The following is a 26,861-nucleotide window of genomic DNA, read 5'->3' as shown; positions in this document are numbered from 1 at the left end:
ACCCTGGTCTTCCACATCCTAGTCCAACACCCCAACCCTTCTACTATATTCAGGAACTGCTGTTGCCCTGTAACTTCAAACAGCAAGTTGCGGGGTCCTCCTCTCTCCAGATTTTGTTATTTCAAAGCCCTAACAAATAGACTCTACTATCTTTATTTATGGACTTGACCTGAATGCATCAGGTGAACACAACCTGTTTTGAGATTTGCCACATCCAATCATCTGCCCAGATGTTGCAGCAGTCCAAGGTGCCTGAATGACATAAGCTGGGAACTTCCTCCAAGGTTAAGCCTGCTGCGCCCTCATCGGAAGATCTCTTAGCTGAGCGTGGGAGGTGGCATCTGGATTTGAACCTGAAGCAAACGGGCAGGAGATTTTTGCATGCCAATGGAGATTTCAGTCTGGTGCCAATGAAGTGAGTGAAAGGCGGAAGTGGCAAGTATGATCATCCCTGCTAGGGAAAGCTGTGAAACTATTCTACAAATGCAGAGCAAATGTGAGAATTTAGGAAGCACAGCCAAACGCTTCAAAATCTGCACGTGTGATTGGAGCCAATATCATTCTGGCCTGCCGCACTGTCTGTGCGTCAGGCTCAGGCTACACTCACACCATTCATTTCCATAACCTCCAACATGTTCCAGGAGGACGTGCATCTTTCTGGGCCCCCAAAAACAGGATGCTCCAATTTAATCAGTGGAGGAGTATGCATTTAAAGCAGAATGATGCTTTAAAGTTCATGACTTCCTCCAAAGAATTATGGGATCTGTAGTTTGTTAAGGTTGCTGAGAGTTGTTCGGAGGCCCCTGTTCCCTTCATAGAGCTACAGTGGTTTAGCAAATCAACTCTATTTTGCAGGGAACTCTGGGAGTGGAGAAGGCCCCAAATACCTGAAAGACAGCCTACAGATTGTCCTGAGTGTTCAGAGAGGCGTTTCCACCCCCCTCAGAATTGTTAATTCCCTCCCCAAAGAGGTGAATCTGGCTTCTTCATTATACGGCTTTCAGACAGTGCTGAAGACATGCCTTTTTACCTTAGCTTTTGACACAGGAAACATTTGTTTTCCAGGCACACCCTATTCCAAGGACAGTAATTGGTTTTTAATTGCCATAACCTTACCTGGGTCCTGCTGGTAAAGGACATGGAAACAAAGATCTATGATAATAATGGGCCACAAGTTCCCCACGCCTGCTTTAAAGCCCTAAAAAACTTGATCCGTTAAGGAACCTACTCCCAACATGCCTGGGATCTTGTGCCACATGTCTGTAATCAGCGGAGTGTCAATCAAAGCTATGAACAATGGGGAGAGGGATGTTTGTCTTTGATGCAATACAAGGAACACCCTACCACTCTAAAAGAGTGCCAGCACTACTGACAAGAAAAATAAAAGCAGCCAGAGAATAGTTCATGAGAAAACAATGTTTAATAACCAAGGGCAGACACCTTGAAGGGAGGTAACTCATGAAGAGGCCTCTCCACAGACACACCTGTTGAGCTGCAAGTGGGCCAGGATAGCAAGAAAATGAGCTCAGGCAACGTTGTCCCAATGCACATACAGCTCACACCACCAGCCACCAAACCAAGCGCCAGGAATTCTGAAATTCCATGTGACATCTCAACAAACCTGGTCAGCTGCTGCTTGGAGACACCTGGGGAGCAGTTCGAGATGCTGACATGTTCAAGGGTGGCAAGAGGCCTGCTCGCTTAGCAACCACAAAGCGGCAGGACAAAATGGTTCACTTCTTTCGCTGCCGGTGTTTTGGCTTCTGTTCCTTGCGTTTCTGGGCTCTCATGTCCTTCTTGAGGCGGCTGTCCACCACTTTGAAGTGGCCCTTGACTCCGGCAGGGCGCCGTACCTTCCTCCCAGCGCCCTTTTTGGCCACAAGGTAGGTCACCTGCCGTTTCTCCTTGCCTATCCCTGCCTTCTTGTAAATGCTGTTGTTGGAGAAGGGGGGGGGGGCACAGGGAAAGTGGGGAGTTATGAGCGAAAGGCGTCTCTTTGAACCCTGTACAATTGCTCCAGAGTCTCTTGTGTTTATTTAGTTGCTATTTTACTTATTCAATTCATATCCCGCCTTTCCTCTGAAACAGAAAGGTTGTCGCGCCTTCCTTTCTTCTCACAACAATTCTGTGAGGTTAATTTGGGCTGTGAGTCAGTGAGTGTCCCAGGGTCACCCAGCAGGCTTCATGGCAGAGTAGAGATTTGAACCATGGTCTCCTGAGTCCCAGACTGCTAACACTGCACCATGCTAGCTCTCCAGTCTCTGTCTGGAAATCTGACCCTAGAAGCCTGGCCCCAAGAAAGATAACTAGTTTATCCGGTTCCAAGGGGACTGATTTAGCTATATCTGAAGCACAGCAGGCCTGGCTTTCCCCAGAGCCTGGGTGGTTCATTCATTTGGGAACGCTACGGAAGCTGTTCTGTGATTGGTTAGGAACGGTGGCTTTAGCGGCCCTGTTGTGGGACTGCAACTCCCATCAGGCCCTGCCAGCATGGCCTGATGGGAGTTGTAACCTAGCAACATCTAAAAATGCCTCAGGTTCCCCAACCCTCCCTGCAGTTGGAAGAATATTGCAATATCTACACGCTGCAGACCTCAAGAGGAAACAGAATCTCTCTCTGTGAGCCCTGCGGGATTCATGTAGCAACCCTGCTGTTCTACACAGGAAGCCCCCCCCCCCCACAAAGCTGAAGACCTACCTGCGCAGCTGAGCAGCTTTCTCGCGCTCAGAGATGTCCACGGTGTTCACCACCGACTCTGCTTTCTTCTTCATCTGCTCCAGTTTCTTCAGCATCTGCGGAGAGGGACAGAGCAGTCAGGGCACTGAGGGAGAGGGCAGGCAAGCAGGGTTCCTGTGGGGTTTGGAATAAACCTGGAGAGCTGCTGCCAGTCAGAGAAGGCAATAAGGATGGACAGATCCTCTGATCTGGAAAAGGGCAGTTTCCCACTCTGTGTGCGTGAACGGGCAGCTTGCTCCCTTGCTTACCCGCCGCTTCTTGCGGGCCTTGGCCTCTGCCACTTTCTTGATGGGCCGGGCATTGATCTCGCGCCAGCGCTGGCGGTACTCCTCCACCGTCTGTCGATCCAGGGGCAGTGGTTTGCGCCGGTGCTGGTGCTCTTCCTGTACAAACCACTCAGGGAGCTCGTCTTCTTCCTCATTGAAGCTGTATCTGGGGGCAGGAAGAGCAGTAAGCAGGCAGATCAAAACAAGCGCCTGCTTCCCTCCCCTCCCTAAAATTAAAACTGGAGGCACAGTTCACTCTTTAGGATGGGGAAACATTTCAAGCGTGCTTCTTAGCTCAAAGGAGGCAAGCTCTCAGAACAAGCGCTCTTGCAGAGACTCTTCACAGCTTTACCTCATCGGGGATGACTGGAGGACCCAATTGCAGCAGGATTACCTGCTCACAGGTGAAAGTAGCCAAAATAATTCAAGACCAAATCAGCCGGCTCCAGTTAAAGCTGCAGTTGGAGCCCTCCTACCCCCACAAATATCAGGCTTTACTGTCCACCTTCTACTTGACATTTAGTACCACCTGCTTTTTCACTCCAGTTAGGGCTCTGATGTACTGGTGATCTCTCTTGGTAATTAAAGTGTAACGGAGCATCTGTGTGTCAGGCTGCAGCTCTAGGTGCAAGGTCTTGAAGTATCACACTTCTGCGGTGACACCTGCTCGCATGCAAATCTCTGTCTTAAAAGATGATGAGAGACATGTAGAAGCTTGCCAACTCCTCCCTACTCGCCATTACCTGTTGAAAGAGTCATCAATCAAATCCCTCTTGGCCTTTTTGGAGGCGGCAATGATGGAGCCCAGTGCCAGGCCCTCAGGGTCCAGAATCCGAGCTCGCTTCACTGCAGAGAGACAAAGGCTGCATTCAGACGTGGGGAATATTGTGTTAAGTCTTCCCTGTGGCTTTGGGACTGATAAACCACCCCGCAGCACTAGAATCAGAGAACTTGGGAGTAGGAAGGGTCCCCTGGTGCTCATCTAGTCCAACCCCGGGCAAAACAAAAATCGCAACTAAAGAATGGTCACACAACTAACAGATGGTCACACAACCTCTGTTTTAAAAACTTCCAGTGAAGGAAAGTTTATCACATTCTGAAACAGTCTGTTCTACTGTTTTATTACTGCCACAGAAGTTCTTCCTAATTCTTAACGGGAGTTTCCTTTCCTGCAATTTGAATCCACTGGTCTGGGTCCTATCCTCTGGAGCAGCAGAAAACAAGCAGGGTCCATCTTCACATATTTGAAGATGGCTGTGAAATCACCTTCTCAAACTTCCTTTTCTACAGGCTAAACATACCTAAATGTTATTCCGATCACTGGGCACTGTCACTACGCACTTTCTGCATATGCAGGCTTCTGTTCCTCTATGATCCCCACATGAAAACAGCAGGAAACAACTGCTGTATACTGTTCTAAATCTCTTCATTTTATCTCCTGAATTTTTCTGGGTTAAGTGGGCTGAAAATGGATTAAAAATAAAAATCTGACAGCATAGAAATAGGTGCTAAACATGTGCCACAGTCCACTGTTTTTTTACAGAAGTTGTGTGAAAGCTCAAGTATACTGCAAAAATTAACACTTGGGGAACTGTTGGGGAAAGAAAACGAACTGCCGGGTGAGTGCAGGTGCAACAACAACATTTCAGACTGTCTTCCAGGCGGCTTCTCCAGCTGCGAGATTCAGAGAGGAAGTGGAAGCAACCAGGATACAAAAGCCCCTGTTCTTGGCTCATCCTCACCTGGATCATCAATGGGGACCACCTCAATGCCTCTTGGCTCTTCCTCTGACCGGAGCCGTTTTGTTCCCTTGCGTGAGGCTGGCTGCTCCCTGAAACATGGAAAGAGTAGGGAGTTATGAGACGCCTTCGCTCCCACGTCCCATCCAATAAACCTTAGAAATGTCACATTAGGCATACTGCTCACCAAAATCTAAACAACATGGAAAGCTGGAAAGGAACTCCCAGGAACTCTGGGATTTACTTCTCTGGGATCTCCACCAAGGCTCCTGCTCCTGAATCCAGCTCTGTTAGGTGGAGGCTAAAGTGTCCTTGGAGGCTAGGAGTGTTTTTTAATGACTCGTCACGGTTGCTGGATTGGGATCCTTTGAACATAGCTGCGAATGCATTGCTAATCTCAAGGCTGGATTACTGCAATGAACTCTGTGTGGGGCTACCCTTGAGGTTGGTCCAGAAGCTGCAGCTAGTGAAGAATATGGTAGATAGGTTGCTTCTGGGGTGTAGTGGTTAAGAGCGGTAGATTCGTAATCTGGGGAACCAGGTTCGCGTCTCCGCTCCTCCACATGCAGCTGCTGGGTGACCTTGGGCTAGTCACACTTCTTTGAAGTCTCTCAGCCTCACTCACCTCACAGAGTGTTTGTTGTGAGGGAAGAAGAAAAATGAGATTGTTAGCCGCTTTGAGACTCCCTCGGGTAGTGATAAAAGCAGGATATCAAATCCAAACTCCTTCTTCCTCCTCCTTCCAACACATAATACACCTCGCTTCTGCGACTTGCACTGGCTGCTGATCCTCCCCTGGGTCAAGATGGTTTTGGTACTGACACGTAAGGCCCTGTACATCTTAGGACAAGGGACCTTGAGAGAATACTGCATCCCTTGTTTACCCAGTGGGCCACTGCGTTCTGTCGGAGAGCTTCTCCTTCCAGCTCCAAGGTTATCAGAAGCCTGCTCCACAGTAACTTTTGGTGTGGCTGTTCTGTGGAGCAACATGGCTGCTGAGATATGACAGGTCTCCACGATCAGCACTTTCCAGAAATAACTGAAGACCATTTTGTTCCAACTTGCTGTTCGGGCCGGAGGAGTAGGTTTCTGAAGTAGGTGTCCCCCTTTTTGTATTGTTTTAAAACTCATCTTCTGCTGTCTGTTGTGCTGTTTTGTAACTGATCTCATTACATGCTGCATATGATGATTGTCAAACCTGAGAGAACCAAATGTTTACCAGCTGTGCCATTGCACAATGTTTAATTCTCTTCAGAGGTAAGGCAGCCTTCAAAATGAAATAATGAAATAATGCATAGAGCAGCTAAGTCTCACTGACCAAATTAAGGAGATGTCTCTAAACAGACAGCACTCTCCTGCTATATTTTCAATTTAACTGAAAATATTTATACCTCACCTTTACTTGTAAAAACAAACAAACTCCAGAGGCAGCTCAAAACACAATACACAATAATACCAAAACTGTCAGGGAACTGCCATCAGAGCCAGAGGGAGAGGGAGGGCTCCAGAGGGGTTCAGGAGAGCATCCCGGGAGGGAGAGAAGCAGCCCATCTGCTGGGGAAGGAATTCAGCGTAGAACCAGTGGAGAAGGGGGGCAGATGGGGGAATCGGCGAGGTGGCTCCATGACTCCTCGCCGGAGACCAGCGGGGAGAGCACGGGTCCTCCGCTGCCCGCACCCTCCCTGCGCAGAAGGCTTCCGTGCAGGGAGAGTAGGCGGCGACTAGGCGTCAAAGAGCTTCTTTGCTGGAAGAAGTTCAAGAAACGCCCACTGACGGATTCTTCCAGCGATTGAGACAGCCACGGGTGAGAGGCTGTCCAGACAGAAAGGGTTCACCCAGGTAACCTAGCCAGGTGTGGTGTCGATTTACGCACGAGCAACCCCTAGAACCATTACAAAAACCAAACATAACAATATAGCAGCAGATGAAGACAGTTGGGAACAGCAGCAATCCCACTGATCCTTGACCACAGCATGATTTAATAGCTGGATGCATTTCATGAGAACTAAAATCCTACTTTGATCTCAGCTGCAACATCATGGGAGGCGATGAAGGTGATCCTAAGAAGGATTTGTGTAAGGGAGGCAACAGGGATTAAGCAAGAGAGTGCAATGGAAAGAGAGAGCTTAAAAACAGTGATTTTTTAAGAGAAACCTAGAGCAGCAGCACAAGAGAAATAGAGGACGGTATGTGCAGTCCACCAAAATCTTATGACAATATGCGGAAGGACTTTTTGGGCTAAAACATAGGAATGTGACTTCATCTTCTAGAGCAGTCTGGTTGGTATGTTGAAAGATATTCGTGTGGGATGTAAAATTTTAAAATTAATAAAAAAAATTGTGCATTTATTTTAAAAGGACTTCACCTTTCGTCATCACTGTCGCTGCTGTCACTCTCCCCCGTGTCAGAACCCTTCCCCTCAGCTGCACCTGTAGGACCTTCAGGCTTTGGGCCTACCTCGAGTGTCGTCTCGAGCGTAGCACCAGACCGGGGCTGCGTCTTTTTCCTCTTTGTATTTTTGGAGGCTGTGTAAGAGAAAACCAGACAGGGTGAGAAAATCTCTCCCTCGCCTACCATCAGTCATCCTGAACTAACTGGCCTGGGGAAACGTGAGTGTGGGGGGGAGGGAACGAAGGAGGCGGCTCAGCCCCAGAGAGTCATGGACAGTGACGGAGTTTCATGCTCCAGTACCGGGGGGTGGAGAGCAGGTGAGGGCAGGGCTGGCGTGCGTCGTGGGAACGGGGTGTGCCGCCCACAGGGGCATGGCGCGCTGCCTGCGGGGGCGGGGCGCGCGGCCGCGACGGCACCCTGCTGGGATTGCACTGCCAGGGGCAGTGTGCTCCCCCCGCATTCCTCTTCCTCCACCAGTGTACATGGATGCCAAGCTTAGTATATGAAATCCCTTCATATATGGTGAGAGTGTGAAAAACCAACAGCTTATCGGCAGTCTATATTCACAGGCTTTTCTGCAATAGCAAATCAGTCTTCAATCCTGGATTCAATATTAGCTCTTCTGGTTACTGAAGGCAATGTAAATCCTACCACTGTTCAAGAAGTTGCTAGCTCTGCTGTCACCCCTGAAATCAGCAGACACTGGAAGTCTGCATTTAGTCGCTCAAGGAACGGATAGATTTTGTCATCCTTCAGGCTCAAGTATGTGGCTTACCTGGGGGAGGTTCTGCCCGGTTCTGGGACAGAACTTGCGCCTGCCCAATCTCTAGTGCCTCGTCAGCATCGTCGTCAATCCCAGCAAAAGCTTCCTGGACAGCAGAGAACAGAAACGTGAAGGGCACAGCTGGAAGCATCCCTTGCCCAAACAAAGTGCTGCTTCCTAGAATAGCTAGCTACTCTAGCTGCAGGGCACCCATCTGGAAAGCTGAGCCAATCTAACATGACACTCCAACAATGATGCTCTTAGCGTTCCCACTAGACCAAGGGGTGGGGAAGCTGCCACCCTCCGGATGTTGTTGTTGAACTCCCAACTCCCATCAGCCCCAGCAAGCCCGGCCAGTTGTCAGGGATCTATGGGGGCTGCAGTCCAGCAACACTGGGTGGGGCTACAGGTCACCCAGTCCTGAGCTATGCCGTCATTGGTCATGGAGGAGGCCAAAGAACCTTATCAGGAGATGCTCACCTTGCCAAACCACAGACTCGCTTGATGTTCCTGCCGCTCCTCCTTGCTCTCTAGCGCCACCAAAAGTGGGTTCTCTGCCTCGGCGCTCTCCTCTTCCTCTTCCTTGGCAACCCTGTAAACACATTGGCCAGAACTCCAGCAGAGCTCAAAGCACTGGAAACACACGAGACCCACCTGTAGCCCACCGGAGATGGGAGGGAGGGAGATTGGTTGGACTCACAGGTGTATCCCTACTGCTGTTGGAGGACTAGGAACTCCCACTTGGGAGGAATAATGAAATCCCACCTAAGAGGCATATTGAGGGTTAACGGGCGACTGAATAATATCTGTCCACACCCTATTGCCTTGAGCATTTGGGGATGGGATGTCCCCTGCTTGAAATCCTACAGAGCTGCTGCCAGTCAGTGTAGACAATACTGAGCTAGATGGAGCAATGGTCTGACACTGTTTAAAGCAGCTTATAAAACAAAACAAAAACAAAAACAATTCCTTTATCTCCAGGGATGGGAGCAGAATAAAGGCAAGCTGGGCTTTCTATGTCAGTGTTTTTATGGTGTCTCTCCCCCCCCCCCCCCCCCGTTTCTAGCAATTGTTCTAGAAAGCAGACCCTCAAGGTAGTAACTTCACCTGACTGTCCAGCCCCCCAGCTCCTGTCCTGCTCCTCCCCCCTTTCTCTTTCTCTTTCTCCCTCTCCGAGTTCAGATCCTTCTTTTCCACAGAAGGGGGATACATGATCTTCCAGTACATTGCATTCACATTCAATAAATGACGTTGCGGAGAGGAAGTGGCAGTTGGGAGTTGACAGTTACTTGGTTATTTCAAATAGTTCTATCTTGACTGAGAAGGTGAGGGGACTTCATGCAGATGCTGCTTGGAGGAGCTTGTAAACAACACTTACTGTTCAAATGTTGCCAACCTGACAAGTACAGTTTTATCTTTAACTATTTCTGTGAGGCATTTTTTTAAAAAATCACAAATAGATAACAGTTTGGCTTTCGAGGCCAGCAATTTTGTGGTGTCTTTCCCCCCCTGCTTCTAGCAATCGTTCTAGAAAGCAGATCCTCAAGGTAATAATTCCACCTTATTTTTCAGCCCCCCAGGCTTCTGCACTCTCTCTCTCTCTCTCTCTCTCTCTCTCTCTCTCCATTCAGATCCTTCTTTTCCACAAAAGGGGGAGACATGATCTTGCAGTAATTTTCACCCCCAGGTTTAGTGCGGCTCAGGTGAGGAGACCACCTGCGGTGTCTCTCTCCGCCTCCCTCCAGAACGTCAAGCCAACCTCATTACTGCAGCCAACCCACCTTGCATCCTCCCACCCCCCTTGGGTACCTCAGCTGTGGGGCCTGGGCCCGCTTCATCTGCCTTGACCGTTCCTCAACCTCCGCCACCTCCTCCTCGTCCAGCTCGCTGGCCAGAGACATGTCGTCGTCGGAGTCTCCCCCTTCCGAAAGCGAGAGGTCATCGTTTGCACCTGCTGCTGTCGCCACGAAGGTATCTGCGGCCGCCATGTCTCCCTTGAAAACCTCATTCAGCAACTAGAAGTGGAAGAGGCACAGACTAAGATGTGGGAGACAAGGGTTTGAACCCCCACTCAGGTGACCTTGGGCCCCAGGGCTGTTGAGACAATATTTTATTTTTTTGGTAGGGTGAAAAAGAACCATGCGTACAACTTGGAGCTCCTTGGTGGCGTATAAATGTACTAAATGGACAAATATAAATGATAGAAGTTCTCCTTGTTTATTAAGGCGTTTTTATACTGCCCTTCATTGCAACAGGCACAGGGCGATGTGCAACAAAACAAGACGCTAAAAAACAGAATCATTAGCGTAGCAAAATACGGTAATTAAAAACATAGCAAAATCATTAAAACTTAAGACCCAAATATCTGAAGGATCCATCCTTACAGACCCTTTTGTGTGTTATAAATGGGGGAGAGGGACTTTTGGTAGTTCCCTGCCCTCAGAAGTGGGCATTCTCCATGGCAGCTCCTAAATTATGGACTTCCCTCCAAGCACATAGGTGGGTCAAGCATCACGGGTTCAACAGGATATGTGAATTAGGAGGAACTTGTATCATACTTAGAATTGGCTTTACTCATCACACCTCTAGAAGCTTGATGAAAGAGGTGTCTCCACCCGCTGCCAAAACAAAGACTGTAAAGGCACATGACAGCTGTGGAGCCACCACCAAAAAGGCTCTTCCACAGGCCCCTGCGCTGGCCACCTTCAGAGCAGGAGCCACCGAGTGGGCCTCACCTGCCAGTAACAATGAACAGGCTCATTCTGGCTGGGGGGCAATGGCAGGCAAACAGTATCTGGAGGGCATTAGGTGGTGGAAAGATGGACTAAGACGGATTCTCCAGGGCCCGCACTTTGAATGCATGTTTGCAACGCTTCCTGCTTACCTGACTTTTGCTGATGGCCCGGAGGGAGAACATGCCGGTGTCACCGTCATCGGCGACCGAAACGCCGGGAAGATCCATCTTGAGCTCGACGCGCTCTCGCTGCCGCCGTCGCTCACGCAGGATCTTGCGTTTCTTCCTGGTGTTGGCGAAGAAAAAGATGGTGACGTAGTGGATGGAGACTGTTGGAATGGCTGGGATGGAAGGCAGGGGGCCAAACAATAGTTTGAGCAGGAGCCAATGGCAGGCAGAGCCAACTAACGCTACTTTCATCCCCTGCTGAGTCCATAGAATCACAGAAATGTAGAGTGGGATGCGACCCCTAGGATCATCTAGTCTCACCCCCTGCAATGCAGGAATTTGCAACTGTCCCCTACAGGGATCAAACCTGCAACCTTGGTGTTACCAGCACCACACTCTAACCAAGTGAGCTATCCAGGCTGACAAGGAGGTCTACAAGGGCAACAGTGAGAAAGAGGAAGATGGCCCACCCCCTGGGCCAATGTTCGAAATTCCCCAGGCGCACTTGGCTATCGGTCACTTGTGAACAAGTAAAGATGCCTGGGTACCATGATGGCGCCTGAGGTCTCCACAATTTGGAGTTGCATGCCTGGGGACACTTGGATCTTGACTGTTTTCACACAGTAGCAACACATCCCGTGTTATTTTATCTGCACAACCAGAATGAATTTCAGGCTCCAAAAAGAAAAATAGTACTTTCAAGCTGTCAACTAGGCATTCCGTTTTGGCGACTGTAACCCTGGTTTAAGAAGCCATAAGGGTGCTCAGCTTATATATCCGAGTTTCTAACACTGCTCTCCAGTGGCCTGTGCATGAGGGGCATCTCTTCCGTTCCAGGCTTCCCCCAGGCCCCGCCCACCTGTCAACCAGCTTCCCCCAGTTCTGGAACGCCATGCGGTCCCTCCTTGCAGCCCTTTGTCATCAGGCACAAATGGAGCTGGCAATTTGGGGCTGCAAAAACCACCCACCTCTTCAGTTCGGCCATCTCTTGGGCCTTGAGTTCTGCCAGTTTGAGCTCCAGCTCCTCCTCCTCCTCCTCTTTCTCGTCTGGCTCCTCTCTGCTCGGGGTCTCTGGACTCGTCCGCTCAGGCTGCGGTTCATCCTCCCCTTCGCCCTCCTCGCCAGAGCTCAAGCTGAAAACAGGGAAAAGAGGCTTTGCAAATCCAGCCCGCTTTCCTCCCCCAGCCTATATAGCTGGCTGCCCCATAAGCAGAACCTCGCCAGCCCCCTCCCCGCCCCTCTTACTTGATATCTATTTCCTTGGCTTGCTCTTTCAACTTCTTGACAAGGAAGCGCCTCAGCCTTGTCCTCCAGTTCAGTAGGCCCCTGAGCAACGCAAAGAAGACGACAGTCAGACTCTATGCCTGCCCACCTATTTTCTGGCACAGTCGATGGTGATCGCAGGGCCTTGACCAGTTGCTACTAGGGAGCTGGGACTTTCAGTGAGAGATTTAGAAAGTCCCCTCTGTTTACTTTTGTCCCAGTTTCCAGGGCTGGGTGTGTGTTTGAGCCACGATTCAGCTGGAGTACAGAAGCAGTTCATAATGGGAACTGGGTGCATCATTCAATTTAGATTTTTCAAAACAGTTTCTAGCCTTTATGAGTGTGAACTAGAAATATGTGGGCAATGGCTGGCAAACTAGATGGGTGGTGATCTAGCACAGCTGCTTGCATGCTCTTGCTGCCCATAGTTTTAGGGGGCCTGCGGCTGCTTTTGTGACTGGGACGTGAAAGGTGCCATAATATACAGTTACTGACTCACACTTGCACGCCTGAAAGGGTGAACCTGCTCAGGTAGCAAGTGGGTGTGGCTTAGGAGGCTCTCAGCTGGTTCTGCCCCCCCCCCCACTCCTCTCAGCTTACTGGAACAAGCAAGAAGCCATGGCTCTCTGAAGGGAACTGAATCTCTCTGAAATGAGATTTTAAAGTCTGCATCTTTGCTAACTCAAAGATTGTTTAGAACCTTTTTTTCATCTTCACTGCACTGCCAGTGGACGGAGACATGTAAAACTGAGAAACTATTGTGAGTAAAACACTCACTTATTTGCAAAGTCAAGTGTCTGTTATTTATTCTATGTTTTCTCATGTTTTCTCATGGGGAACATTTGCTTAAAGGTGGATGAAGGCAGATGCAAATCTAACCGAGATTTAATATGCTTTGGAGCAACTGCCATTGTGTTTAACTCTTCTGCTGGAGAGTAGGAATCTCTTCAAAACCTCTCTCTCCAACAAAAGGTGGGCTTTGTTCCTCCATTCCCTACACCCCAAGTCCTACCCTTAAAGGAGGAACATACCGGAGCTCCTTACGGCCCAGAACACGGATGTCCCGGCAACAGTGACGCACTTCCTCAGTGGTAGCGCTGTGGCGTTCCAGCTCTTCGCTGTCGAAGACAATCTAGGAAAGGCAAGGGGATGAGAGAGGCACCAATCACATTATCCATCCAAGGGGCTTTGCCCTATGTTAATTAGCCTCCTCAGGAGCTTATCCTACACAGGAAAACCAAACCAAAGCCATACCAAGATATCAAAAGCAACGGCAGGATTGGAGCACCTTTCAGGTTCTTGCAGCTAGTAACCCCTCCAACTCAAAACCTCCAGGTTCTCTTGTGTCTAATGCTGCTACCACCCTCCTTATGAGCCAGCTGCTGCCGCCAACATTCAGCCCTCCCCACCCCACACTATGCAACTCTCTGGTCACGGCCACCTGGGTGCTCACCTCACTGGCCTTTGCCAGGAAGTCCACAGGGTTGGGGGCCTTCAGGAAGTCCGTCAGTGTGCAGCGGTTATAAAGAATTGTGGTGCCATCTTCGTACCCCTCTGCCTAGTTGGAAGGAACAGCAAATAAAAATGAGGAGAAAACCCATCAGACTGTGGAGCAGAGACTTGGGCTAGTCGTGCACCTCCATGCCACTCACCTCAACTTCTTTTTTCTCTTGACTTTCCTGGTGCCAAGGATTTTATTTATCTTTTATATATAATTTTTATTATATTTTGTTTTACAATTTAGAATACTCATTTAAACAAAAAATATCAATGACTTTCCTTCTTCTCTTTCCATGGTTCATTTTTCATATCAAAAAATGCCTGCGTATTTTACACAAACTAAACCATTCTGTATTCCATTATTACATCCATCAAAACTTATTTACACTCTTGAATTTATCTTAATGCTGCCAACCTTTTCAAGTGTACACAATTTCCCCCCATATATTCAATAAACATTTTCCAATCTTCTCTAAATGGATGTTCTTCTTGTTTTTTTTATTCTATATGTTAAGTCTGCAAGCTGAGCATATTCTGTCAACTTAAGTTGCAATTCTTCTTTGGTCGGGACCTCGCTCATTTTCTAATTTTGGGGCTAACAAAACACGGGCCACAGTAGCGGCATACATAAATAACCTTTTCTGACATCTGGGAATTTCCGTCTGAAATATCCCCAACAAAAAGGATTCTGGTTGTTGTTTTTTTGGAAAAGTACTTTTAAGCATTTTTTTCAATTCATTATGATCATTTCCCAATACTCTTTTACCCTTTAACAGGTCCACCACAGGTGCCAAGGATTTTAACAGAACCTTGCTGGATGAGGCCACTGACCCATCTAGTCCAGCAACCTGTTCTCAGCATCCAATTGTACGCCTGTGAGAAGCATACAATCGGGAACTGAGCACAACAGCACCATCCCCTCCTACTGTTTCCAGAAAATGGAATTCAGAGGCATAAGTGCCTTTTGACTTTGGCAGTAGAGCATAACCCTATATCCTCCATGATTTTGTCCAATCCTCTTTTAAACCCAGCCAAGCTGCTGGCCATCACTGCCTCTTGTGGGAGTTAAGTTCCATAGTTTAACTATGGAATTTTTTTGTTCCCACTGATGCCTCAAAGCCACAGGTTAGCACTGTGCCCAAGCAAAAGCATTGAAATTTGAAGTCAATATCCAAAGTAGAAATCTAAAGCAAGACGGACAGACTTCGTAAGCAATCCACGCTAGGGCTGGGTGATATATCATCCCAAACCAGTTTGAAGTTGATATTATGATACTAGTTTTATAAATTTTGACCTGACTATATATATCAAATCACAATGTGTATATGCGTGCTGTGCTGTGCAAAAATCACAATGTGGGAAAAACCGTGAGGCTGGCCAATACTACTCTTGATTCCTGCGACCCCTGTTAACTGCTGGCCCCGTTCTCCCCTGTCTCCGGTGGGGGGCAGTGAATCACAAGAGCAGGCTCCAGCAAAATTCACCATGCAGGAAAAGCCACGAAAGCCAGCCAATGCCTCTGCATGGCTCCATCCTAATTTCAGACATTGCAATATATCAATATACTGCGATGCTGCAAACCAGATATTGCCCAGCCTTACTCCACTTCCTTTGCAGCTCCTTATCCTTTCAAGATCAGAGAAGAGCATTTCTGGAGTAAAATCAGAGAAGGCAAGGTGGTGGAGAAAGCTCCTTTAGAGGCAGTGTTTTGGCCAGTTAGCTATTTCAAAATGAAGATAAACTGATCTCCTTAAGGTTTGCTTGTCCACTAACCTTGGGCTTCTTCTGGGACACCAGCTCAGTGACGGATTTGGCCTGCACCTCCACTTCCTTGAAGGCGAACTTGGGGTCAAAGAACTTGTTGTCGATTTTATCTGGGGCCAAATAGCCTGGAGGGGGAAAGTGGTAGCAGAAGAGAAAATGAGTTTACAGTCGTACCTTGGTTGTCAAACGCCTTGGTACTCATCCATTTTAACTCCCAAACGCCGCAAACCCTGAAGTGAGTGTTCCAGTTTGTGAATGTTCTTTGGAAGCCAAACATCCAACGCGACTTCTGATTGGCTGCATGAGCTTCCTGCAGCCAATCGGAAGCTGCGCCTTGGTTTCCAAATGTTTTGGAGGTCAAACAGACTTCCGGAATGGATTGCGTTCGACTTCCTGAGTATCACTATATATTGATTTCTAGGTATTAGTAACTTTGTATTAACCTAACACGATTACAGTGGTGCCCCGCAAGACGAACACCTCGCAAGACGAAAAACCCGCTAGACGAAAGGGTTTTTCCGTTTTGGAGGCGCTTCGCAAAACGAATTTCCCTATGGGGTTGCTTCACAAGACGAAAAAATCTTGCGTCCCCCGGCGGCTTTTTTTTGCTTTTTTTGCCCTTTTCCTAAGCTGCTAAGCCGCTTATCAGCTGTTCCGCTGATAAGCCGCTTAACAGCTGATCGCTGGAAGCCGCTTGACAGCTGTAGCGCTAATCCGCTAAGCTGTCAATGGGCTTGCTTCGCAAGACGAAAAAACCGCTAGACGAAGAGAATCGCGGAACGGATTAATTTCGTCTAGCGAGGCACCACTGTATATGCAACTGCGCATTTTTGCAGTATTTAAAAAGTTGTCTGTTGTCGCTTCGGTTTTCTGTATATACCGCTTAGATGTTTTTAACGTATTAAGCAATACAGAAATGGAATGATCCATCAATCAATGCAGTTTACGAGGCTAAAGCCTCCCACTGCTCATCTTGTTCTGTATCCGCCTTGTGCCCACTTCTCCCTCTCTGTGGACTCACCCTGGCAGACCACAAAGATCTCGGCAGACTCGTTACGCGAGGCCTGGGGCTTGGTGGCCTGGACCTTGCGGAACAGCTGCTGGAAGATCCACAGGAGGGGCTGGTAGTCCCGGGAACGGAAGACTTTGCTGATGAACCAGCCGCCCTTGGCCAAGAAGTCGCAGGCCAGCTTCAGCGCCGACAGCGTGAGGTTCGCTAAAGGGAGAGCAGAGGGGGAAAGGGAATGAGACGGTGCCAGGGAAATGGGAGGCAAGGGCTGCCGACTTGGCATTTAGCCGAATCCACCAGCACATTTATGCACAAAAACACCCACCCCCCGCAATCATTAGCAACACATGGATAACAATACTTGTGTACCTTACAGGATTGATGTACAGATTGCAAGAGAAATTTATTTTAAGCACCCTTTGAAAGCGCCATGCGGGGGCTTAGCATTCAGCTGGCCAATAATAAATCTTTAAAAGCAGCCCCAAATATAATCATTATTAACTTGCTTTCTAAACTTCATGCATTAAGAGTCTTGTACTCTACCGACTGAGCCACCCTTCATCCGATGACCACATGGCAGCACACAGCGATGAATAAAGTCATACATGGTCTCCAGTTTTCTACAGAGCCCCATAACCTCACTTCCAAATGACTGAATAGACAAATGCCCCTTTAGACGGCAGCCAAAAAAAGGACAGTGCTGACAGGGAGGGGGCAACCAGTGTAGCGGGGGGAGTTCTAAAACTGCAGTAGTCTAACCTGGAAGCAGCCAGAGCATGGGTTTAAAACTACTGCAAGATTAAAAGGCCCATGCTCTGGCACACCCCTTATGCTCTGATGCAGGCCTCTCTTTCTCAATGGCCAAGATCAGGGGAAGGAAGGGCAGCACAAGAATGTGACTTTACAGTCCCATCTGAGGCTGAGCTCTCACTGGTGTCAAATGCAGGGACACAACTCCACCATGTATTATACGATTTGATGGCTACATGTGTATATCACTTTCTTTGCAGCAGATGGACGATGTGGCCAAGGGGTTCTTGCAAAATTGACACTACATGCACGTTGGGACTTGCACAGCCAGTCCTGTGCGCACAAGAATGATTGCTGCTCCTGTACCCCACAGTGATTGACAGGCCGGACGCTCTATGCACGCAACTCTGGATATGCAGCTCAGCCACCCACTTCTCCTTCAGGAGACAGAGCCCACGTGCTGCCGGCGAGAAGACCGCCAGCTCCCTCCCAGCACCCCTGGAAGGAAAGCCCCACACCTTGGGAAAACGCATCATGTACCCAGCTGGCTCCCATGTTGGGAGCCCCATCGTTCAGCACAACATCCACTTTCCACGTCTTCAGCTCCTTGCGTAGGGCCTGGCGGGGGGGGGGGGGAGAAAAATAGATTGAATTCAGGGCAATACCTAGCTGAGTATAACGCAAAGAAGTACGTGACAGAATTCACCAAGGACAAAACATCTCTGCCTAATTGCAGAGGGCAGGATGTCATTGGGAAAGGAAGGCTCCTAGCCACAACTGCCAGGTGGGAAGAGGGCTATTGTACCCAGATCCTGTTTGCAGGGTTCCCATGAGCATCTGGTTGGCCACTATGAGAACAGGATGCTGGACTAGATGGGCCGTGGGCCTGAAAAAGCCGGGCTTTTCTTCTACTATGTTCTTGGTGTACATGAGAGAGCAACAGAGGGTGAGGTAGAGAGAGCAGACAAGAACACAGAAGAGTCTCAATCTGCTTTATTAACTTGGCCTTTTGTTCTGGTGTTTTTAGACCTTGTTGCATTTTATGCTTTTATCTCCATTTTTAAATGCTACCTGCCCTGGGATTTATTCACTGAAAAACAAATGAGCATGAAATCCGGTATGTAAATTCTCCAAACAAACAGATGAGAGATGAGGATGGCAAAGGCAGGCAAGACGGAAGACTAAAATTAGCTGTGCAGGGAATCAGGGTGTGGGTACCGGAAAAAGAGAGCAAGTTACCTGGCGACACTTCTCTGTGGTGATGTCTTCCTGCATGGTTACCACATTGGGAATGGGCTTTATGGGAACCAGGTCAACCCCTGAAATCAAAGACACAGGAGGAAGCAGGGAGGGAAATATGGGGGAAGAAGTTTCTTTAGGAAAAACACAGTGCCAGGAATCTCACTGCCCAACTTCTGCAGTGTAGCCCGTTACAGGCAAACCTGCCTTATATACAGAGGATGTTAATGCGTCGCATTCAAAGAGTGTGCAATCTGTGTACACCCTAGCTGAGCTTTACACTGAGCTGCAACATTCAACTAGGGCAGTCTGAGCACATGGCAGCTGGGCTGTACAGATCAGTAAGTACATGTGTACATGTCTTCATGTGAAGATGCCTAAGTGGATAACAATCAGTGCCTCTAGATCAGTGTTTCCCAAACTTGGGTCTCCAGCTGCTTTCGGACTACAGTTCCCATCATCCCTGACCACTGGTCTTGCTAGCTAGGGATGATGGGAGTTGTAGTCCAAAAACAGCTGGAGACCCAAGTTTGAGAACCACTGCTCTAGACAGACCCCCAGGGAAAGCCACGTCGCCCAATTCTGCTGCCACCCTATCCAGGGAAGCAGCAGCGGCACCTGCGTTAGGAGAGCTGCTCTGCCCTAGCTCAGTGCTGCCCACTCTGGCTTGCAGCAGCTTCCCAAGCCCTACCGCAGGTGGTCTTTCCTTCTGCTAGAAATCCTTCTAAACAAAGGGTCGACTCTGGGACCTGAGGGACGTACTCTCCCAGTGTGCTTTGCTTTCACGTGTGAAGTATCAGGAAACCCCTTTTACGCTTTGTGACAGCGATGAAGAAGCTGTGGCCCTTCAGGTCGTAGGAAGGCAACAACTCTCCTCGGCCCTGGCCATGCCGGCTGGGGGGTGATGGGATCTGGAGTCCACCAAAGCCTGGCTCCCCAGCCCTGCTGTAGGGCAATTTGCTCAATGCACACCCAGCCCCCTCCCACTGCTTCCTTTGCCTGCTCAGGAGAGCTGGCATGACCTGGCAATTAAGAAACAAGGGCTCTGAACCAGGAAATGAACCTGCTTCAAATGCACTCTCTTCCATGGACAGAGAGTCCTAGAACTGTAGAGTTGGGACCCCAAGAGTCATCCAGCCCAACGCCCTCCCTGCAATGCAGGAATCTGAGTGGGGATCCTTTTAGGCAGGCCCCTTGCACTCAGCCTCTCATCAGGGATATTACTTACCTTACAGAGGATGTGCAAGAAGATAATGTATATGGGGAGTTCAAATGCTCTTTACTATGCAAATGAAAAGCCATGATCCTTTTGTGTACATCGCCCCCACATTCTCCCTCCCTTGAGGGGTGGGGGACCTGTGGCACTCCAGGCTCTGCTGAACTACAACTCCCATCATTTCTGACCCCTGGTCACGCTGGCTGGTGTTGTAGTCCATTAAATTTGAGTGAATCACGGGTTCCCTATCTTGGCTCTAGCCAGTGCGTCTCTGAACACCTGGGAGAGCAGCAGTGGCAGAGAGGTTGGATGGCCATCTGTCATGGATGCTTCAGCCGAGTTTCCTGCATTGCAGGGGGTTGGACTAGATGACCCTTGGGGTCCCATCCAACTCTACAATTCTATGATTCATGTCCCTTCTTGTGAGCTCCCTAGATACATCTGGGTTGGGAAATGGGAAGCTAGGCAAGATTAGGGCTCTCTTCTTCCCCCATCAAGGCTACTTACCAATTATAAGACTGGACACAGGCATAAACTTTGAAGCCACCTGCAACCTGTTGGAAGAACAGAATCAGGTCTACCTTTGAGCGAGTCAACAATGACACCCAAAGAGTGAGAACAAACCTGGTTCATTTGATAAAATCTGAGTTGCCTCCGCAACTCTAAACCTTTCCTGCTCTTACCCCAGCACCAAGACTTTCTGAATGTCAACTAGCATTATGTAATGATTAAAGATAGTGAGGTGTGATCCAGGAGGCTCTTAATTAAAATCAAATCTTATCTCAAATGAACGCCAGTTAGTGTTGCACAGTGGTTAAAGACAGGCTGCTCTGACCCAGGAGGCTCTCTGTCCAAATCTTAAATTAATTATAATAAGACAAAGTACAATCTTCTGGATGCATGTGTGCATTTGTAACACAAAAATATTCTTTCCAGTCTGTTCTATTGGGCTGTTTCGAAGATTACTGATAATCTGTGCAAAGAAAGGCCTACAAAACATGCTCCTCGAAGGCAGAGTCAGGGAATCTTCAGGACAGGGGTGGTCAACCTACAGGCCTGGACCTAACTTCAAAAGCCCTCCGCTCTTCCCAGAAACCTGAACTGACAGGTAGCAATCTATCCCTCCTTTTGCAGCATGCTGGGTGGGAAGAGAGGAGGTGTGGCAGAAAAGGAAATAAAAGAAGGGTAGCTCCAACCACTTTTGGCTCTGCCCCACTGCAGGCATGCAGCCCCTGACGGGAGCCTCAAGAGATTTAGTGCAGCAGGGAAGAGCTCTCGCCCTTCTCAGAACTGGAGAGCTGGGCAAGAGAGTCCCTTTTCCCGGGAACCCTTTATCTAGAGCAGTGTTTCCCAACCTTGGGCCTCCAGATGTTTTTGGCCTACAACTCCCAGCATCCCTAGCTAGCAAGACCAGTGGTCAGGGATGATGGGAATTGTAGTTCAAAAACAGCTGGAGGCCCAAGGTTGGGAAACACTGATCTAGAGCACAACTTGAAATCAAGCCAACTGCTTGCTCCTTCCTCTGTACGATGGGCTGGACCAAAGCAAGCAAATGTTGGGCAGGCGACCGATGCAAGATATTTTGTGCCCTTAAGAAAAAAAGCAAATATTTGTCTTGGCTGAGACAGAGCCGTGCTTCACCTCAAATCCAAAGCACCCGTGCCTCATTTTCAAAAGCCTATGGATATAAGATCAGTTAACTGATCTTATAACTACTGCTTTTTTATTTTTACTGTTGCTACGATAATTGTTTTTGTTTCTGATGTTTTTGATCTGTTTTATGGTTCTATTTTGTAGGCTATCTTGAAAATATAAATTAATAAAATTGTGATTTCAAAAAAAAAAAAAGCCTTTGGGTGTCTTCCCTACTGATTATAATGGGTGTGGGTGTGGAGACCAAGAAATGCCTAGACCACTTTTAGAAACTCAGGTATATAAGCTAATTGCCAAGTGCCACCTTAAACCTGGGTTATGGTCGCCACAACGGAATTTCAACAGGGTGAGTGCAGAGATTAGGAAGTTATGACTAAAAGACTGCCATTCATCGCATTGTTCTGTTTTGCTATTTTATTGATTTTAACTGAATGTTTTATTGATGACTTCTCTATTTTTACTAATGTATGGCATTGCATTTTTTGTTTTAAATGTTGTACGTACATTTTTCTTTTTAAGATTATTTTACTGCATGTTCAGTAAACAGCTTAGGGGTTTTGCATATTAAGCAATATATAAATATTATTGCTGCTGGTGACCAAATATTTTTTCCTCTTTAAAAATGTTTTCTGCTTCTGATGGGGTCCTTTCACTGCCCCACCCAAAAGCACAGCGATTCAAAGTAAAAAATGGAGCCTTGGTGAAGCCATTTCTTGATTGGAAGCCAGTGTTGTCGCTCACAGAATTAGCCCCACTTCCTCTCCGGGTGGTGCTTTTTTTCATTAATGGACAGCTCAAGGGCAGCTGCAAACCTTACCAGTCTACTTGGGGTGGTTCTGAAGCCTCAGAGGCAGTCTGCTTCACCTTGACTTCCCCAAATATCTCCACAGTGGGGATCCTTTCATGGACAAGTCACAGGACCAAAGCAAATGAGTATCTTGAAATTTCAACATTATCACTGGCCTATACTGAACATATTTCACTCTTGTTTATCGGAAGCTCTTCCCCAGCTGTCAGAACCACACAGCCTCATATATGTGACCTGTACCAGTAACATGTCAGTAGCAAGACTTCTCTAATTCTGAACAAAACAACCTCCACACGCCCCCTGCCCTTCTTGCCAGTCACTCACCATCCTCCAGGAGCAGCGCACAGATCCAGCAATGCCCGAGACTTTGGAAGGAACTGGAATTTGCGGTTCAACTGAATGAGCTTGAAAGACGAACGGGAACGGAATCCTGGAAAAGGGATGCATGAGCACCATGCCATGCCCAGTTAGACCTTATTCATTCATTCATTCAACGCATTTATATCCCCCCTTTTTCTCCATGGAACTTCAGGTAGTGTACATAGTTCTCCCCCTCCCCCATTAATCCCTGGAACAACCCTGTAAGGCAAAGTCCTATTCTTGAGCACTGTCTTATTTGGCCAAGATGAGGGTGGGCCACTAGGGAGTAGTATTTAATGGGCTATCCTGGAGATGCAAGGAGAATGGCTGCTCATTGTTCCAGGGGCTGATCAAGAACAATCTATCTATCTATCTATCTATCTATCTATCTATCTATCTATCTATCTCACTATCAATCCAATACACATACCCTTTAGTACAAGAGTGAAGTGTGCCTCAAATTTTAAGCCAGAAAAGAATGTGGCCCAGATATCATTTAGCTAACCCAACCTAGATAACATAGGAAGCCGCTTTATACAGCCTGCACCGGCCTTCGTACATCATTAGCCCAACCTCAACCAGCTGGCTGGGACCTGCTGCTAGGTTGTAACTTAACAAGGTAGGCCACACCAGCTGCTGCTCTACCACAGTACAAATATAATAGTTAAGATTGAAAGAGTGTCTCCCCAGATGCGTGTTTGTGCAAAAGGAAAGTCTTGGGACTCAAAAGGCTGATTACATTAACACTGACTGACAAAAAACAGCTATCCGGGGTGTGATGGAAAAGTTAGTTTTGCTGGACCGGTTGGATCAAAAACAAAAGAAAGTGTGTGGGGGGTGTTCTTTCCCTGCCAGCAAATTGTTAATGAATGGCAGCCTCTGATTGGTTGTGGTTCCAGGGGGGAGTTTTTAAAAGGAAAGGATTTGAGATACAGTGGGAGGTAGAGTGAGGTTGGGTGAGTGGGTTGGAGAGGTCGGGAGATAGGTAGGGAGACAGGTTGAGGTAGAAAGAGTGAATTCGAGCAAGAGTTGGTTCTGGAAAAAGACAACTTCCCTTCTGAGTGTATTGTATAGACCAGAATTTTACTGGGAGGCAGAGGTTGAGCCAGGAGAAGTAGGAGCTGGAAAGGAACAGCCTACTTGGAACTCAAATCTATTCTGGAGGGGAGAGATTCTTCTTGGGAAAAGAAGAAACTCCCAAACCCAGTGAAGGGAGGGGGTGTGGGGAGCCATTGAGTCTATTGCTTAAGGTACCTCAGGAGCAGGATTGTTAAAGGGGGTGGATAACTGAAAGAAAGTATCACTGGAACCAAACCTATAACGCAAAACTGAGGATGAATTAAAGTGTAATCGTACTGTACACCTGAAGTAACCCAAGTTTAATCCATTTGTGTTATATACTATCTTGCCTTAAATAAATATTTATTGTTTATTTAAAGAAAACCTGTCTGAGACTCCTACTTACTAAATTTCCCCTTACAAAGGTCCCCCGCAGGATACTCTGGGCTAGAATTTTAAGAGGAAAGCAGGAAAGTAGGATTCCAGAAGGAGAGGTCGAAGTTAGAAACAGAATTGTTAGAACCCAATACTAAGAATCTGTCTAGAATGTATAACTTGCTGCTGAAATGGAATACACAGGAAGAAACGGTTAAATCAGCTATGATTAAATGGGCACAGGATATCGGTTATGACATTATGTTTGCTGACTGGGAGCAGTTATGGACCACTGGTATAAAATTTACGGCATGTAGTGCCTTAAAAGAGAACATAATGAAAATGATCTATAGGTGGTACATGACACCAGTCAAGCTTGCAAAAATCTATCACTTGCCCAATAACAAATGCTGGAAATGTAATGAGTCTGAAGGAACCTTTTACCACCTTTGGTGGACCTGCCCAAGGATTAAGGCCTACTGGGAAATGATCTATAATGAACTTAAGAAAGTCCTTAAGTGGACCTTTTCAAAGAAGCCGGAGGCCTTTCTCCTGGGCATGGTTGGCCAACTGGTACCAAAAAAGGATAGGACATTTTTTATGTATGCAACTACAGCGGCAAGAATTCTTCTGGCAAAGTATTGGAAGACGCAAGAACTACCCACTCTGGAAGAATGGCAGATGAAGGTGACTGAATTTATGGGACTGGCGGAGATGACCGGCAGAATCCGTGACCAGAGGAAAGAGACAGTGGAGGAGGACTGGAAAAAATTTAAATTATATCTTAAAAATTGTTGTAAGATTGTGGATTGTTAAGATGTCAGGGGGTAAGAAACAGAGAATTACAGCTGTAAATAATAATGTTAAGAAATTGGAGAGAGATACAAATAGAAAAAAGGACCAAAGGGTTGCTAAAAAATTGCAAAACAAGGATGCAGTGTAAGGGAGGTATGGGGAAGTACCACCTTTTGTGTTTTGTATATGTCTATTTCTTTTCTTTCTTTTTTTCGTGTGTGTTGTTGTTTTCTTTTTTGTCTTTTGTTAGTTGTGAAAATTAATAAATATTTTTTTTTTTAAAAAAATAGAATTTTAAGAGGAAAGGAAAAGAAACCTTCAAGTAAAGGGTTGTTCAGTGAGGTGGGGGCAATTTATCTAAGTGAGAGTGGGCCCAACGGCGTGAGAGGAAAAAGTGCTGTCATGTCCATTGTTCACACAAGCATCTTTCCTAGCCCTACCTGAAGATGCCAAGGATGGAACCCTGTGGAGTGCTTGTGCTAATCAGTGTAGACCTTTGCATGGAAAGCCTATGTTTTGCCACTGAATTATGGTCCTTCCCTTGAAGAAGGACTATCTAAAGCAAGCCCAATGGATACTCACCCAAATCTTGAATCATAACAGCAGCATAGTGCAGTGGTTAAAGAGACTAAGCTATGAATCGGGAAGCCCCCAGTTCAAATCTTGCCTCTGTCATAAACTCATTAAGGTGGTCTTAGGTAAGCCACTTCCTCTTAGTCCCCTCCATTTGCATTATGGGGAATAACACTTATTTATCTCACAGGACTGTTGTAAAGATGGTAACTAAAACACTTTGAACATCTGAAAGCACTTATCAAATGTCAACTGTTGCTGCTATTATTGTTGTTATTATTATTAGTAATAATATTTTGCCCCCTGCAAGAAGATTACACAACCCCCCCATATGCAAGTTATACCTAAGCATTATAAAATTCCTCTTAAGAGTCATGTAAAGCAATGGTTCTTCAACAGGTGGGTCAGAATCTGATCCGACGTGTGTTGCAACAGATACACTGCCACCTTGCTAATATATGGTAAAATATTAAGAAATGGGTCCCCAAAGTGGAACCTGGGTTTGGAAAGGTTGACGATGCTCAATATAAACTTTAACCTAATTCTACATCCCACAAGTTTAAGTCGGTTACTGTTTACCCAATCCTCAGCAGAAACCTTACAGCTAGGTCTCCCCGCCTCCTCAGGGAATCATAGAATTGCAAAGTTGGAAGGGACCAAGAGGGTCATCTAGTCCAAACCCTGCAATGCGAGAATCTTTCACCTAACGTGGGGCTTGAACCCACGACCCTGAGATTTATTTATTTATTATTATTATAAGTCTCATGTTCTATCGACTCAGCTATCCCGGAGTGGAACAGTTTCAACTTCAACCACCCCTCCGGGGCCCCCGTTAATCCACAAATCAATCCCAGCCCAAGACTTAAGCCATAGTAACTACCTCACAGGGCAAAGAGAGGGGAAAGAGTGTCTCTGAACCCACACAGAGTGACTTTTCCTCTCTGTCGAGCAACTATCCCCGCGTATCTGGGAATGAGGGCAAGACATACACTGGGGTCGTTTATTAAGGGAGTAAACAAATAAATCAGAACTACACCCCAATTTTCTCACCAGTCTCCTTGGCCAAGTGATAGAACTTGTCCCTTCGGGTCTTCCCTACTTTGGGCTTCTTGCCCATCTTGAAATCAGCAGCTGGGGGTCCCTCCGGCGCAGAGAAGCAGCCACTACGCGCACACGTGCTCGGAACTTGATCTGATCCTTCCTGTAGCCCGTAGCACTTCCTCTTCCGGTTTGTATCATTACGTTCGCCGGCATCATCACAGCCATCTTGAGTGTGGCAGAGCCCCTCGCCCCCCCCGCTCGCCCGCCAAATGCAAACGGACAAGCTCCCGTATTACCTCCTAGGGGACCATAGAGAATCCGAAAGACAACTACTGTATGTCAAACTGTCATTCGGTTTCCCTTTTTTTCCATCTAAGGTACTAAGGACCCTACCAACATGGCAGCAAAATTATGTCAAAAATGACTTGAGGCGGAAGGGGGTACGTACGCATGTGCAGCGCCTAAACGCCACAAGAAAACTAAGAGATATGAATACAAGAAGTATCAACAAACGTCGCTTCCGGTTCTCGATCGTAAATTCGTAGAACTCGTCATATGGAGGGGGGCAATTCTTGCTCCGCCACATATAGAAGCCGGCAATCTAGAACCGGAAGTAGACCAATTAAACCTACGGTGGACCGGATCTCTTTGGAGCGGA

General features: G+C 47.5%; 1 protein-coding gene across 1 annotated transcript; it reads right to left on the bottom strand.

The window, feature by feature from the left end:
- Positions 1 to 1,401: 1,401 nt before the first annotated feature.
- Positions 1,402 to 26,854, bottom strand: FTSJ3 (FtsJ RNA 2'-O-methyltransferase 3). Its single transcript, XM_083708690.1, has 21 exons — positions 26,213 to 26,854; positions 22,325 to 22,430; positions 20,047 to 20,093; positions 18,324 to 18,403; positions 17,603 to 17,702; positions 16,347 to 16,541; positions 15,335 to 15,450; positions 13,515 to 13,619; positions 13,093 to 13,193; positions 12,044 to 12,124; positions 11,767 to 11,931; positions 10,781 to 10,916; positions 9,706 to 9,911; positions 8,377 to 8,488; positions 7,909 to 8,002; positions 7,108 to 7,267; positions 4,746 to 4,834; positions 3,747 to 3,849; positions 2,986 to 3,169; positions 2,699 to 2,793; positions 1,402 to 1,932 (listed from the first exon to the last, which is right to left on the bottom strand). Exons 1-21 carry the CDS (start codon positions 26,277 to 26,279, stop codon positions 1,734 to 1,736), a joined length of 2,541 nt encoding a protein of 846 aa, XP_083564816.1. The 5' UTR covers positions 26,280 to 26,854; the 3' UTR covers positions 1,402 to 1,733.
- Between the last annotated feature and the right edge of the window lie 7 nt (positions 26,855 to 26,861).

This window comes from Podarcis gaigeae, assembly GCF_964106915.1.
Source record: "Podarcis gaigeae genome assembly, chromosome: 13".
Classification (NCBI taxonomy): Eukaryota; Metazoa; Chordata; class Lepidosauria; order Squamata; family Lacertidae; genus Podarcis; species Podarcis gaigeae.
This window is presented reverse-complemented; position numbering and strand designations above follow the sequence as displayed.